Source organism: Bombina bombina, chromosome 5 (genome assembly GCF_027579735.1).
Source record: "Bombina bombina isolate aBomBom1 chromosome 5, aBomBom1.pri, whole genome shotgun sequence".
Classification (NCBI taxonomy): Eukaryota; Metazoa; Chordata; class Amphibia; order Anura; family Bombinatoridae; genus Bombina; species Bombina bombina.
In genome coordinates, this window is record NC_069503.1 from 369,085,548 (window position 1) to 369,103,081 (window position 17,534).

Sequence of the window (17,534 nt, forward strand, 5' to 3'; positions counted from 1 at the left end):
AATTTTAGGATTTTTCCAGACACACATAAAGGGACATTCTATATACTATGCATTGAAGAAAATAAACTTTTACTTTTCAATATATGATTGATATATATATATATATATATATATATATATATATATATATATACATGTGTGTGTGTGTATAATATATATAGATTTATATATATATATGTGTGTGTGTGTATATAGATATATATATATATATATATATATGGAAATCAGGAGACAGCACTCACTGGTCTTGACAATACTGGATTTATTCAGTGACGTTTCGGGGAATACAACCCTTCATCAGACCCATATATACAGTATGTGTGTGTGTCACCGGGAGCCATACATGGGGGGGTACACATCCAAGCAGAGGGATCACTGATAAATAACAAAAACAAAAGATCTAAAAATAAAATAAAGAAGCATTAACCTATATTATATATCCATTTGTATACAGTTGGATCTGGTATGTAAGTCATTCATGGTAGCTTTCATATGGTAGGCAGAGGAAAGTATTTGCAGTTTTTGGACCTTCAGAAGAAGGAAAGAAATTTTCAAAAAAATAATGTTTTACTTAGTTAGCATAGAAAGTCCTGCTTTTAAAAATTCCTTTATTGCCTATGTCTCTTTAAAGGGACACAAAATTCTAAATTAAAGTTTCATGATTCAGATAAAGTATGCAATTTAAAAAACAAACAAAAAACTTTCCAATATCAAAATGTACATAATATTGTATGTGCACACATTCTGAGGGTCCAGTTCCTTCTGAACATGTGCCAAAGTGCATAGTATGTGCATATATGCATTTTGTGATTGCCTGATGGCTGTCACACGAGGGAAGATTGTATTAACTTTAACATTTGCAAGAAAATATTCTGCTCATTTCAAGTTCAAGGTAAGTGCTATTGCATTGTCTTTTTGTTGTGCATTTATCAGGTATTCACTTCTACTATATTTAGTGGCCCTTTAAGATTTGAGTATAAGAGTGTGGCAAACCTTAGGCTAAACAGCTGATCTATTAATACAGATAACACAGTTTCTCCTCCTTTATCATATATGTGTATAGGGTTTTTTCAACGAAATCTACAATTGTAAAATCTTTCTTAATTTTCCAACATTTTTTATGTGTAATATAAAATATTTGTAACTTCAACGCCTCTTATTAATGTCAGGAAATACTCTTGTGCCGTGCACACACTATGTATAAAGCACATAAACATAAACTCACATATACTCTCAATCTCACACACCCACACCCACACAATCTAACACACTCTTTCCCTCTCACACACTCAAAGACACTAACCCTCTCACACACAAACTCAAACACACATTGTCCCACACACACATTCTTTTGTGCACACACACTCTCACGCACACACACACAAATACACTCACTCTTTCACACAGACTCACCCACACAGATAGACAGTGACAAACACACACACACACACACACAATGACACTTACACACACAGTCACACTCCCATACAAAGACACACAGCATGTTGCAAATGCACAATGTCCCCTATTTGGCTGTTGCTGTTTCCCACCAAACCTGGACATTTGCTTGTGGAAACCCGAACTGTCCAGGTCATTCCCGGACAGCTGGCAACGCTTGTGAGGGCACATTTGTGTCTAGAGACACTTTCAGATAGACACTACTTTTGCTAATTTCATGCAGTATATGCTGTCTCACTTTTATAGTAAAAAGGTATGAGGATAACATGCAATAAAGAGTCAACTCATTTTTAAATATTGTGCATATCAATGATTAAACACTATGGGCTAGAATACTAGTGAAGTGCAAAAACATTTGCACTATTGTGTGCTAACATTGCTCAAATTAAAAGCGTATTTATTACATGCTGAAAGTAAGACTTTAGCGCTTGCGCTAATTTCTAGGGATATCGTATAGTGTAGGTGCTCTCAATCCCTCATGTACACTTCTGTGGGGGCACTGAAAAACCATTGTCATCTATCACTCGAGTAATAACACTTACACTTAAACTATGATTTTCTATTAAAAGATAAGTTTAAAACACTGCACACACATATGTATACACCCATACACATATATACACACATATACACTTGTAATATAAGTGACACAATAGTGCACCCTGCGCTATACTTTAAAAGTATTGGGCATGCTAAACAAAATGTCAGCCGCATTATTATTCTTTAGTAAACTTTCTTTTTTTTACCAACCACTGATACCTGTGCTATCGATTGCACTCCACTTGTAATTTAGGCCTATATTGCATAAAGTCTGCATACAAAATAAATGTATTCAACTCATTAAAACTGTCATTTGTTAAGCAAAATGTTTTATGTTTTTTTTAGTCCAAGGACAGGCCCCTTGAAAGGCCAGTTTTATTTATATTATTTCCTTTGCTCTAGCCAATTAAGGACAGGTATGCATGAGCTTGGCACTAATTAAGCAATACGTCTACAGCATGCAAGAGGGTCTGGTTTCTAAGTTTCATGTAATGTACTCTCTTCTCTCAATGGAAAACTAAAATAAAAATACAGGAAAAGCAGGCAAAATAAATCATTAAAGTGCATTGAAAGGTTTTTCCACTTTATAGGGTATTACATTTTGAGTTGAATGTCCCTTTAAGGCTTCTTAATGATGCATGTTTATAAGGACACACCAGAGTTTAAAGGGACATGAATCCTACATTTTTCTTTCACGATTCATATAGAGTGAAAAATAAAAAAAATAAAAAATTACTTCTACTATACATTTTACGTGGTTCGCTTGGTGTTCAAAAGCAGGTAGACTCATTGCTCTCAAGACACATGCTTGCTACCTACATAGGTATGCTCTTCAACAAAGAATGAGAACTAAGTAAATAAGTAAAATTGATTGATAATTAAGGTAAATTAAAAACTTTTTTTAATATCCTCTATATCGACAGGGTTTATGGCCTCTAGAAATGTATCTAAAAATACGCGGAAGGTTATTACTTTGTTAGATCATATTTGGAATTCTAATAAAGGGACTGGTAAACAATCCAGATATGATATGGCGCTCTTAACTCTTGAAGCTGTTAAGGCATTTGATTCAATTGAATGGGAATATCTGTTTCAGACGCTTGGTAAGTTTGGATTTAAAAATCAATTTGTTCAGTGTGTACGTAATATATATCAGAGCCCCATATCTTATTTGTTGATTAATAACTCCTTAACATCAGGGATAAGATTAAAAAAGGGTACCAGGCAAGGGTGTCCATTATCTCCCCTTCACTTTAATTTAGCATTGGAACCCCTTGCTATTTTGCTAAGGGAAGTGTTGGAACGGATCGTTATTGGCAAAACTACCCTTAAGACTCTATTATATGCTGACGACCTTTTAATCTGTCTGTATAATACCTCTAAGGATATTCCTAAAGTATTAGATTGTCTGGACCTTTTTAGTTTATTCTCCGGCTATAAAGTGAATTATAACAAAAGTGAAATTATGTGGATCTATGCAACAGATACTAAGATAGCTCACACAGTGTTTAAAGAGGTTGACATATTAAGATATTTAGGGATCTATTTACATAAAAACCCAGAGAGATGGTATGGACTTAACATTCATCCGGTAATACAAAAAACTCAAACTGATATGAAACTCTGGGTGGCATTTCCTTTATCGATATCTGCTAAAATTAAGTTAATTAAAACAATTATTTTTCCCCGGTTGCTTTTTCTACTGCAGAACTTACCTTTAATTTTGAAGAAAATGGATTTGAGGAAACTTAATTCTAGTTTCTCATAATTTATATGGCAGGGAAAGAAAAAATCACGTATTGCTCTAGAAAAATTGATGCAAACCCATGAAGCGGCTGGATTAGCATTACCCAATATAAGGTTTTATAATTTAGCCGCATTAAGGAAAATTGCATTGGATTGGCTTGCAGAAACAAGTTGGTCCTCCACTAAGGATATTGAAAATGTTTTAGTTTCCCCCTTTGTATCTAAAGCTTTATTACATGTGCAGATAAAAGAATTGCCCAGCCACATCAAGACTATAATATCGGTTAAAAATATAATTCTTGCCTGGCAAGGTCTTTGTACTTTAACAGGCTTAGATTATTCTAACTCTGAATATTTACCTATAATAGGTAATCCCGATTTTACCCCTGGAAATATTCAGAAGGTATTGAGAGTATGGTCCAACAAAGGACTCAAGCTAGTTCATCAATTTTTTACAGAAGGAGGAGAAATCATATCTTTTAATGATTTAAAATGTCAATTTGATCTTCCAGGTAATAACTTATTTGCGTATTCACAATTTTATCATTTTATAAAATCCAGAGGTTGGGATGGCCGGGGGATCGGCGCATGGTCTGAGATTAGAGCCAATATCATTATATCTAGAGTAAAAAAACCTTCAATCTCATTATTGTATAGTATTATGCTTGCTAAGCAAAGTAATTCCATGTTAGAAAACCTCTATGAAAAATGGAATCTACTGATTCCAGGTATTGACCTAGAGGAAATCAGGGTCAGCTGTAAAATAGTTAATAAATGTCGTATACCCGTGAGTTGGAAAGAGAGTCACATGAAATTATTTAATGATTTCTACTGTACGCCTTTGAAAATGTCTAAGATGTTCACCAATCAAAAATTTTTATGTCCGCGATGTCTTCTTATTAATGCGGACATTTTGCACATGTTTTTTTTCTGTCCCAGGGTTGTACAGTTCTGGAAGAAGGTGGCTTTTTGGATTAATAGTATATATAGAGTTAGCATACATTTTGAGGTAGAAAACATCTTCTTTCTCAACTGTTCAAGCCTGGATACTCCTCTTCAGAGAAAAATTGTAAATGTAATTATTTTATTGGTGAGACAACTTATAGTGAAAAACTGGAAAGCCAGGAAAATGCCTGGTTTCTCAGTGTTTATTAAAGAAGTACAGATGCAAATCATTTTTGAGTCTTTTCATCTCAGAGAAGCAAGCGAAAAGGAAATTAGGAGATTTTTAATTGGATGGTTACCGTTAATTAAGACATACTTGGAATGTATTCAAAAGACTATATTACAGCCTTTTTTAAGTTCTGAATGCTTCAGTGACCTGGTTTTGCTAGGTGACTTTCCAGCTGACTGGATAAGGAATTATAGAGACCCATAATAATTTACCATTGGGCTTGGAATAGGTCAATGATCTCTTCTGGAGTTCCACAGAGGAGTTGGGAGTGGGGGGGAGAGTCCGGGAGAGAGGGGAAACAAATATAGTTTCCTTTTTTTTTTTTTTTTTCTCTCTTTCTTTTCTTTTTCCTTATGTTTTCCCATATTCTGTTTCTACAAATGTAAAGTGCCACGATAATAGAAGCGTTTTACTTAAACGTTTAGGTACTTCCAAACTTGTAATAGTTGGATCAGACAAATTATCTTTGTTTATTTTATTAGTTTAGGAGGTTTCCTTTAACCAGGAAGATAATTACAACGCCTAGTGAGGCGATCCTATCGTGTTACACGCCTTAATTTCTATGTGAAATCTCAAGTTGAAATAAATGTTATACTATGTCATGAAGATGTCATATTTTGTTTCCTCCTTATATGCATGATAATTTAATGCTCAGCGCTCTGCGTAGCGCCTTTTTGATTTTTTTTTTCAATTCTGTATCATAACTTGTTTCAACTGTATGTTTCTTTTTTTGGCACCTATAAATAAATATTTAAAAAAAAAAATATTCTCTATATCAGTCAGGAAACTAAAATTTAGAGTTTCATGTCCCTTTAAATTAATCTACATTTAGATTGTGCATGTTATAAAAACTTCTGTTTTAGAGCTATTAAAGGGACAGTTCTCTTAGATTCAGCTGGCAACAAGGTATTCGATGGAACTGTAGTTTTAGAAGCTGCTGTCTCAAATCTTTTTTTTTATGAGCACTGTAGGATTCTTTATCAGCCTTGAGGTAAAGGGACCCATTTATCAATCTCTGTAAGGAGCTTGTGGGCCTGTGTTTCTGGCGAGTCTTCAGACTCGCCAGAAACAGCAGTTATGAAGCAGTGGTCACAAAGACCGCTGCTCCATAACCCTGTCCACCTGCTCTGAGCAGGCGGACAGGAATACCCGGAATTCAACCCGATTGAGTACGATCGGGTTGATTGACACCCCCTGCTGGCGGCCCATTGGCCGCGAGTCTGCAGGGGGCGGCTCTTGTGAGCTGCTGGTGCAATGCTGAATACGGAGAGCGTATTGCTCTCCGCATTCAGTGAGGTCTTGCGGACCTGATCGGCACTGTCGGATCAGGTCCACAAGACCTTTAGTAAATAGGCCTCATTGTCCGTATAGAGACACAATAAATCAATAAGCTAAGTAGATCTAAGAGATGGTAAAATGCAGTGAAGTGTTAAACATTGATTATTAGAAGGAAACATTTTGTGGTACGAAAATAATGAAAGTGAGGTAAGGCGACATTGTACTCCAAATATTTGTATCAATACCATAAAGCAACATTTAAACTGAAATTAAAATAAAAGAATTTTCAGTTGTTTCTTTCCTACAAATGCTAATTGGCTAATAGGGACAACTCCCACAACTCAATTTATGCAGCTTGACAAGTGAACTGGTTTCATTTGGACAGGGCCATGCATTAAAAAGACAAATGAACACATGACTACAAATGGTACCATTATGTGGCATGTTAATTAGACCAGCAGAACAAGCTTTCAGCCTTGTCTGTTGTAGAAACCAACACTTCTCCAATTTTGCACTTCCAGAAAAACAAACAACAAATAAAGCTTAGATAAAATGTAATTACTGACATGTTGTTAATGTTTTTTGATGCATTTTCAGCTTTTGTCCCTTTATGCCAAAAACATTGTATATGTCATAAGTATGTCACTTTAAGGCTTCTACTGATATGTGTCACAATATTTCTCATGTCCACACAGATGGAAAGACAAATGTCAATGAACTCCAATATCATGGGGATGCAGGGCCCAAACCTTAACAACCAATGTGCGTCTCCTCAAGTCCCTGCAATGCACTCAGAAGCCAAAATGGTAAGAACAAGAGATGCTATTTTACTTTGTAATTATAAAAATAATAGAAATTGAACGAATAAGCCTATGTGACATATATAGTTGTAAATGTACCATGATGATACAACAACATTTCGGCCAAGATGAGAACATTTTTGTTTTATTGTGAATAGTTACTACACTCCATTTCAGAGTTTAACATTAGGAATTTTTGAATCTTCAACATCATTTATGCTTTAGTGAATAGACTCCATAGAAGCTTCTGGGAAACTCTGGGAAATGGAAGTTCCACCCTGATATCCGCACACTCACACATAGTTACATACAGTAAATTTTCCCAGGCAATAATATATATATATTTTTTTAACTTTTTAAATATTTGAATTCAAATATTTGAATACAATGTCCCTTTAAAGATAATTACTGTGAGTATATGATAAGTTTTAAAGCTTGTTAAAGGGCAGAGCGTGCACTGTGTTTAGATTTGTGTATAGTGTTATTCAGTCCTTTACCATTTGCATTGATCTCATTACCTATTTGGCTCCACACAGTTTTTTTTTTAAATAATACAAAGATTATTCATAGAAGGGATGTTCTGGTTAAAAACCCGTTAAGGGATGATGCTTTATGGGGTAGTTTATCAGAAATTGTAGATGAACTGTGAGGTGTTTATTCATACAGAGCAATACTTGTCAGAGGAGATGGAATGTAATATGTAAGGGCTAATGGTCGATGAGGCTTGCTGTTAGGGAAATAGTTCATTCTGAGGCCCATGCTCATGGAAATGATGGGTGTCTACTTTGCAGGATATGATTGGCTATAAGAGGTGATTAAATATGCTTTTGTGAAGTCTATGGGGTGGTCTGAGAAGGATAAGGAGAATGATCCATGCAATGCAAATCCATGAAGCATATTCTGTTAAGGCTTATTAGATAGATGATTATTAGGAGAGTGGGTTATTTGTCAGGTGTACAGATATGGATGCTCTTTCTCATTGGAAATACACAGTTTTTAAAACATTGTTGCTAACCACTGTGAAAAAATCATAAATGAGAAAATGACTTTGCAATTAATACATATAAATAAAATAAATTTCAGCACAGTCACTTATGTGTTAGTAAAACACTAAATTCATCTTTGCAAACATTTAATACATTTGTGTGTGCATGTATGTCTGTTTGTATGTGTGCAAGTGTATATATACAAGCATGTATGTGTGTGAGTGTACATGTGTGTGTGAGTGTACATGTGTGTGTGAGTGTTCATGTGTGTGTGAGTGTACGTGTGTGTGAGTGTACGTGTGTGTGTGTTCATGTGTGTGTGTGAGTGTACGTGTGTGTGTGTGAGTGTGTGTGTGAGTGTTCATGTGTGTGTGAGTGTACGTGAGTGTGTGAGTGTTCGTGTGTGTGTGAGTGTTCATGTGTGTGTGAGTGTACATGTGTGTGTGAATGTATGTGTGTGTGTGAATGTACATGTGTGTGTGTGAGTGTTCATGTGTGTGTGAGTGTACGTGTGTGTGAGTGTTTGTGTGTGTGTGTGAGTGTTCATGTGTGTGTGAGTGTACGTGTGTGTGTGTGAGTGTACGTGTGTGTGAGTGTTCATGTGTCTGAGAGTGTACTTGTGTGTGTGTTCATGTGTGTGTGTGAGTGTACGTGTGTGTGTGAGTGTACGTGTGTGTGTGATTGTAAGTGTGGATGTGTTTTACAGTTATGCTCTTTTAAATCAGGATTATGACTTATTGTTGAACAAAATCACCAAATTATACGTTTGTTTTGTTAATTCGTTCTCAAGACCATATCACAACATTCCAGTTTAATTTGCTGTATTGCATTTGTTTTGTTTGGAGTGGCAAGTGGTAAAAAAGTAGTGCAAATCTACTTGTTTGTTTCCATGGTAGTACTTGTATACTAAGAAATTGTTGAAAGGTTGTCAACAATAATCAGCAAGTGCTGAAAGGCTTGGAATGCAGAGGCAATGCAGTGTGTACATTTGTACCTACTCTAGAAAGATGTCATAAACAGATGTGCAGAATATGCGCAGTATTCGGTCCAGTGTGGGACGAGAGAAATATTTTTGTATTGTCATAGAAATCAAATTGTTTCACATAACAGATGTGAACATTTAATTGATATATTATTGTTTTTTTGCTACAAGTGGCAGTAATTGTAGTAATAGCTTCTAAAGAAGTTAGTTGAGGTCAGCACATTAAAGCTGTTTTTTACACTCAAGTCAAAGCTCACCAGTTTTAATTCCTTATGGGATTTCTTTTCAATTAGGTATAATTGAGCTTAAAAGACTATTTCTTTAACATCTTTGTTGCAGGATCTCCTAGCAACCAGGAGGTTAATTAACACATTTTCATTTTATTTGCTTTATTTAAAAAATATATATTCTCTTAGATTAATATTTTTGGTAACTTAAATGTATATAGAATTTATTGTCTTTAATCTATGTCTTCCAGTCTACTTAATACAGTGCAATGCTACAATGTAAAAAAACAAACAAACAAACTGTGAAAGATTGTGAATGATAAATCCAAAAAGGGGAAATATCAATCTATAGTCATTAGCATAAATTAGAGTAGTGGCCATGGTTTGGTTGACCCTACCCTTTTGCAGACCCTAATAGCCCTAGCCATAGCCTGACAAGCAAGATCTGTCTATAGCTGCAATAGTCTTTAACATTCTGGTCAGATACACTTATATAAGCATACGTTCTACTTTTCCTGCAGTGTTTGTCAAAACACGTGAAGCAAATTCCACTCTCCTGTTTAATTCCTGATTTCCCTACTATAAATCTGTATCTGCCAAAATCTGGCATGCCTTAACCACAGTAGAGCATTTCTCTTTCTATATGCATTTGAATTAGGACCTTGGGAAGGTCCCCCAAAGGGTGATGGGGGAAACCAGCTGTGAACTCTTTGCCTAATGTGCTTAGAGGGATGAGGCCCACAGAAGGCCGAAAAGATTGTCTGGGGTTGCCATTTCCCATGTTCAGAGGAGAATTGCCTGGTATTCAGGTTGGACTGACCTTGCTAGGTGGGATCAGACTGATATACTTCAGAAAAGTTCTCCTTTGTGAAATGCACGATTGGGCTAAAAGAGGCTGCTCCTAGGTGGTAACTTGCCATAGAACAAGCTACTGAGCTGTTGTTCATTCTTGGTAGCACGCTTCTCTTTTGTATGTATACCTTAACCACAACCAGATTAAAACCCTGCTCCAGAACCCCCAGATCCTGCATTAGTTTCTACCAGACTGCCCAGACAATAAATCTTTGCCCCATATGTGTCCCTACAACTGTTTTGGAAATCTTGTTTATTTCTCAGTAGTTTGTGTTTATTACACTGATACTAGAATTAAAATATTTTAAATTATTTCAATAGTATTTAATACAAAATAGTCTGCAAGTAATACCGTTTAGCAAGAAGATTATTGTCACAAGCCGGGTGGTTGCCAGAGGTAGCTGAAGGAGCACCAGTCAGCTTTGCCTTCCTGGTTCTTTAAAAGGACTAATATCCAGCATGGGAACTCCAGCAATCTTCAGCACTACTCTAGTGGACAGGGTCATCCTGTGGGTCATCCTGATTATTTTTACAGGAACTTTCAGTGATGTTAGTTTAGGTGTTTAGGTGCCATGAAACAAACTCCTTTCTTAAATATAAATAAATAAATATAAATAATAGGGAACCTAGGTGTGACCAATTATCAGCCTGATTGTAAGCCAGCCAATATAAGAAAATACACTGTAACAATTCCTGATTGGCCATAGTAGTGTGAAAAGGTACAAAATGTATGGTACTATGCCACAATGAATAGAAAAGACTTAGGGCTCTATTAATAAAGAGATGAATTGCTGGGGAATTGTAGGGGATTTTAAATTTTTTATTAACTGTAAATTATGAAGGGCCAACCCCAATGAGAATTTCTGCAAGAAGAGATGAGTTAGCCCTACTCAATGCATAGTTAATACTGCATACAATTCACTTGTAATCCTCCTATTTAGGTGAATTTTACACGGCATTAACAATGCAATGTGCAGGGCTCACTCAGCTCTTCTTGTAGGAGATACTAACTGGGGTTGGCCCTTCATAATGCATAGTTAAAGGTGGAAATTAAAATGTTTCAATTCACCTGCCATTAACCTTTTAATTAATAGACCCCTAAATCTAAATCTGTTTATTTGTCTGGGGAGTTGGCTAGCATGCAATTGCTTCAGTTTTGGAAGGCTTAGGTCAATGTCATCCCACCCTAATCTGACACTTGTTTGGTCAAATAGTCAGCCCTACTGCTTATATAGGGTCAAGGATTGCTACAAGATGCTGAAGGTGGTCTGAACAAGATTGGCTTAAGACACTAATAATATTAAGGTATGCATATAGAAAGGCCTGGCATCCCTTGATCAGTTGGTCCACATATCTTTGGAAAGTTACTAGAGTATTCCTTATCTCAAAGAGCATAACAGTGAAATAATATAACCCAAAAAAGTGGTGAATTCTAACTTTTTTTTTTTTTGGCATCCTCGGCTGGATGTATTCACTAATACCCCCAGCTCAGGTGAAGTATTGTGAGAAAGTAGGCACTTGCAAGACAACAACCCATGGCATAGAGTAGGCATCTGGTGTTGTGTGGTCATTGAGTCTCTGGCAGTCCACACAAAAAAGAGTGTTGTTATCATTTTTTGGGACTAAAACCACATGGGTTGAACAGTGGCTACCAGAAGACTCAACTACCCCTATTTTCTTAATGTCATCAATCTCATTCTTTAAAACTGTCTTAATAGATTCAGGGATGCTATAGAACGCCTGGCAAATGGGTTTCTCTGTAAGGGCCAGAACATGGTGTTGAGATAGGTCTGATGCCTGTACTTTTTTTTCTGGTGTCAAGTAGTAACTAAGTTTCACTTGGTCAACTTAAGTCAGCTGTAGGAACTGGGCCTCTTGGTCACTATCTGGGTGTTTGTAGAAGGCAGTAACAAAGCTTCCTGGTCAATATATTCAATTAGCATATGACATGAATCGTAATCTGATTCACCCAGTGACACCTTGGGAACCAACATAAATATTGTCTACAAGTTTCTGGGCAACAATACTGGGACCCATCTAGGCAGCAAGAGGGGTAGCATTGGATCACTAAACTGCCCCATTCTCTGGCAAGTATTATAGGACCATAAGTAGTGACAGATATCCTGAGATACTTCTGGCAAGAAATAGGCTTTGGTCAGTCTGTGTTGGGGGTCCTTAGTTTCATTTTATGGCCACAGTTATAATTTAGAAGCAGTGTATCTGTGATACTCATTTCACACAAATTTTTTAACAGACTAAGAAAAAAATCTCAAACATTTAAATGCTTTGAAAAATCTATTGTCCATTTACTTAGCCATTTTGCCTGCTTTCTTCTTACAAATAATCTGGAAAGGCTGTAGCTGCAAAGGATAAACATTTTCCCCCACTTAGGACATTTAATATATGTTGAAAAATAAATGATATGTTTGTATCACATGGTTTCCATTGAATACATGCTTTCAGATTTGACATATCCTGGATTTTTGTATGACAGTCCAGTTTGATCAAGGGCCAGATGATATAAGGCTCTCTTTTCTGGTGAGAATATACAAGAAATTTCATCAGTACTGCAATGTTCCACAAATACTTTTAGAAAGGCATATTTAAGCTTGAGAGCTGTTTATCTTGCTATGCAGGCTCTGGATGTGAAGGAGAAACATATACATTACAATATAATAATACAAATAAAGTTCCTAAAGAATTTGTATGATTTCTTTCCATGCCAAAATGTTTTGATCATTAGCCTCTAGTCTCTTGTTCTGAGAATAACTGCTGCCCCTGTTGGTCACATATTATCAATAAAACAAGTTTATAGATTAAAGGGACAGTCTACTCCAGAATATTTATTGTTTAAAAAGATAGATAATCCCTTTATTCCCAATTTCTCATTTTTGCATATCCAACACTGTTATATTAATATACTTTTAACTTCTGTGGTTACCTTGTATCTAAGCCTCTGCAGACTGCCCTCTTATCGCAGTGCTTTTCACAGGCATGCATTTTAGCCAGTCAGTGCTGACTCTTAAATAACTCCATGGGAGTGAGCAAAGTGTTATCTAAATTATACACATGAGCTAACAGTGTCTAACTGTGAGAAACTGTCAAAATGCACTGAGATCAGAGGCAGTTCAACAGCTTAGAAATTAGCATATGAGCCTACCTAGGTTTAGCTTTCTACAAAGAATATCAAAAGAGCAAAGCAAATTAAATGATAAAAGTAATTTTGAAAATTGTTTAAAATTGCATGCCCTATCTGAATCATGAAACTTTAATTTTTACTAGACTGTCCCTTTAACCCCTTAACGACCAAGGACGTGCCAAGCACGCCCTACAAAAAGTATCAGTTAATGACCCAGGACATACAGTACCTGGCACGTCCTCTGGGGTTTCAAGTGCTGGAAGCGATCCTGATCGCTTCCAGATGCTTTCAGGATATTGCAGTGATGCCTCGATATTGAGGCATCCTGCAATACCCTTTTTTTACCCACTGATGCAGAGAGAACAACTCTGTGGCCCTCTCTGCATTGGCCAGCGATGCTGCCAATCGTTGGTGGGTGGGAGCCATAGCAGAGAGGCGGGTGGGCGGCCCATCACTGGAGTAGTTCTGGCCGCTGTTCTAAGAGTGCGTTGAGGTAGGCGGGAGCGCGCATGCAACCTTTACACAATTCAGTGTGCACAACATCTCTAAAGGAAGGAAGGAGAGGGAGGGTGGAATAATTGTTGGGAAAGGGATCTGGGAGGGGCAGGAGTAGAATATTGGGGGGGCAGCTACACTATGGAAAAATGGGGTTATATAAAAAATAAAATTAAAAAAATTAGCAAATATGATTAGAAATTGGGTACTGGCAGACAGCTGCCAGTACCTAAAATGGCCACAAATAGGAAGAGGGGAAAGCTTAAGAGAGCTGTTTGGGGGGATCTTGGAGGTTGTGGGGTTAGGGGGGAACCTACACTGCAGAAACTATTTATATTTAAAAAAAAGCTAAAAAAAAAAAAAGGCTTTTATTTTAGTACTGGCAGACTTTCTGCCAGTACTTAAGATGGTGGTGACAATTGTGGGGTGGGGAAGGGAAGAGAGGGATCAGGGGGTGGGATGTGTAAGGTGGGAGGCTGATCTCTACACTAAAGCTAAAATGAACCCTGCAAGCTTCCTAATTAACCCCATTCATTGCTGGGCATAATACAAGTGTGGTGCGCAGCAGCATTTAGCGGTCTTCTAATTACCAAAAAGCAAAGCCAAAGTCATAAAAGGGGAACCCAGAAAAGCATTTACAACCATTTGTGCCATAATTGCACAAGCTGTTTGTAAATACTTTCATTGAGAAACCTAAAGTTAGTAAAAAAGTTAACGCTTTTTTTTATTTGATCGTATTTGGCGGTGAAATAGTGGCATGAAATATACCAAAATGGGCCTAGATCAATACTTTGGGTTGTCTACTATACTACACTTAAGATAAAATTAACACTTCAAGCTCTCTACAAGCTAACTAATTAACCCCTTCACTGCTGGGCATAATAGAAGTGTAGTGTACAGCTGCATTTAGTCGCCTTCTAATTACCAAAAAGTAATGCCAAAGCCATAAAATGTCTGCTATTTCTGAACAAAGGGGATCCCAGAGAAGCATTTACAACCATTTGTGTCATAATTGCACAAGTTGTTTGTAAATAATTTCAGAGAGAAACCTAAAGTTTGTGAAAAAGTTAACAAATTTTTATTTGATCGCATTTGGCGTTGAAATGGACCTAGATAAATACTTTGGGTTGTCTACTAAAAAAAATATATACATGTGAAGGGTTATTCAGGGATTCCTGACTGATATCAGTGTTACAATGTAACTATCGCTAATTTTGGGGAAAAAATGGTTTGGAAATAGCAAAGTGCTACTCGTACTTTTTGCCCTATAACTTGCAAAAAAAGCAAAGAACATGTACACATTGGGTATTTCTAAACTCAGGACAAAATTTAGAAACTATTTAGCATGGGTGTTTTTTGGTGGTTGTAGATGTGTAACAGATTTTGGGGGTCAAAGTTAGAAAAAGTGGGGTTTTTTTTATTTTTTCATCATATTTTATAAAAAAAATTATAGTAAGTTATATGATATGATGAAAATAAAGGTATCTTTAGAAGGTCCATATAATGGTGAGAAAAATGGTATATAATATGTGTGGGTACAGTAAATGAGTAAGAGCAAAATTACAGCTAAACACAAACACCGCAGAAATGTAAAAATAGCCCTGGTCCTTAAGGTTAAGAAAATTGAAAAATGGTCCGGTCACTAAGGGGTTAATGGATCAATGGAGTGGTTTATGCACCATTTGACAGCCATACACTGTCACCATGCACATATTCCTTATTATCCACACACATTCTGTCATGCAAACAATTCATTTTAGCAACACAAATTCTGTCAGGAACTCACTCTTTTTCAGCCACACTTGTTCTGTCCACTACACAATTTGTCTGCTACACACATTCTGTCAGGCAACCATATTGTGTCAGGCACAAATTATTTTTGGCCAACCATATTCTGTCAGGCACACACATTTTCAGTCGCACATCTTCTGTCAGATACACAGTCCATGTCAGCTATATTCATTGTGTCAGTCACACACTGCTTTAAAGCCACACATATCATTCAGGCACACACTCCTTGTTAACTAAAACTGTTTATTTTCCATTCTCAAATCTGTCAAAGATTTCTCAGAGAACTCCCTGTAAATCATGGATTTTGAAAAAATACAAGAAGCAGTATGTATTAAAGTTAGTAGTAAATAAAGATTATAATAATGAACTGTTTCAGGATTGTTAGCAAAGATCAAGAACAGATCCCCTCTATAGACCTAATAGGTTCAAGCTATAGTTTTGCAGTTTGTACAAATGTTACCCTTACTAGAGCACCCCCTTAAAGAAATGAATGTGTTAAAGCTATTTCTCTAAGTGTAACCTTTATTTTATCTGCATAAATTCAGATTTGTATAGCTGTGTTCAATTTTTCATCAGCATATTCTGTTTATTTAATTGGGCTTTAGAAAATGATATCGGCATTTCAGTTCCCTTCTATCTCCTGGTACAGTATACCATTACACACTCCATCCAGGTTTAGAAATAATGAGACAGACAAACTGATGTGTAAAGTATGCATTTATTAGAGAAAAAGGGAGGCCTAGTTTATAGATTATGATAAATCATTGGAGTGGTTACAAAATGTTCTGGTTGTGTGAATTTCTTCATATGTCTTGCAGTAAATAAGAAAAAAATCACTAAGTTGAGGTCTTACTGCCAAATGCAGACTAGACGATAAGTAAAAATTAGTTGTTTATGGAGACTCCGTAACATTTGCGCATAAAGAAAATGTCCAGCTGCTGGACTAACGTGAGAAGATTGTAACTTTTCCAGATCTCTCATTATCTTATTGTGAAGTGTACTGAACATCCTTAGTCATTTTATAGTGTCATATATCTTGCGTTGCATCTCATAGACGTATTTAGTCCAATACCCTTAAGAGATACCCGTTTTTAAATTACAAGACATTGCTCTCGTCTTGCTAAAGAATAACATATCAGCCAAGTCTAAACATTTTTTAAACAAATTACTTGTTTTGTGCACAATTTATATATATATATATATATATATATATATATATATATATATATATATATATACATATTTGAAGGAGCAAATCCAGGTTTGAGTCTGCAGCCAAGATGGCTAGCCTCGGTCATTATGTTGGTATAAAAGGAGTTAAATACATAGGGGGTGATCAAAATGATTTTCAACAGTAAAACACCAGGGGATTATTGAAGATAAATAATTTGGTACGTTTTTTAAGGATTGTGATCCATAGTTATATATAAACAACAGTGCAGTAATAAAATACTGTAGTATTTTAGATAATTTTCTTTGCAGTAGTGGTGATGGTGTGTATGTTGGGGAGGGGTTTGGATAGTCCCGGTAGTGGTGTGTATGTTGGGGAGGGATTTAGATAGTTCCAGTGGTGGTGTGTATGTTGGGGAGGGATTTATATAGTTTCAGTAGTGGTGTGCATGTTGGGGAGGGATTTAGATAGTCCCAGTAGTGGTGTGTATGTTGGGGAGGGATTTAGATAGTTCCAGTGGTGGTGTGTATGTTGGGGAGGGATTTAGATAGTTCCAGTGGTGGTGTGTACGTTGGGGAGGGATTTATATAGTTCCAGTAGTGGTGTGTATGTTGGGAAGGGATTTAGATAGTCCCAGTAGTTGTGTGTATGTTGGGGAGGGGTTTAGATAGTCCCAGTAGTGGTGTGTATGTTGGGGAGGGATTTAGATAGTTCCAGTGGTGGTGTGTATGTTGGGGAGGAATTTATATAGTTCCAGTAGTGGTGTGTATGTTGGGGAGGGATTTAGATAGTTCCAGTGGTGGTGTGTATGTTGGGGAGGGATTTAGATAGTTCCAGTTGTGGTGTGTATGTTGGGAAGGGATTTAGATAGTCCCAGTAGTTGTGTGTATGTTGG

At 36.5% G+C, this 17,534-nt stretch overlaps 1 protein-coding gene across 2 annotated transcripts in view; it reads left to right on the forward strand.

The window, feature by feature from the left end:
• The window catches only part of CREB5 (cAMP responsive element binding protein 5), an 823,361-nt gene that overhangs the window by 665,576 nt on the left and 140,251 nt on the right, over positions 1–17,534 (forward strand). For both annotated transcript variants that reach the window (XM_053714186.1, XM_053714187.1), the window contains one exon: positions 6,892–7,002. In XM_053714186.1, the coding sequence (XP_053570161.1) occupies positions 6,892–7,002 (111 nt within the window). The remainder of the gene's footprint in view (positions 1–6,891; positions 7,003–17,534) is intronic.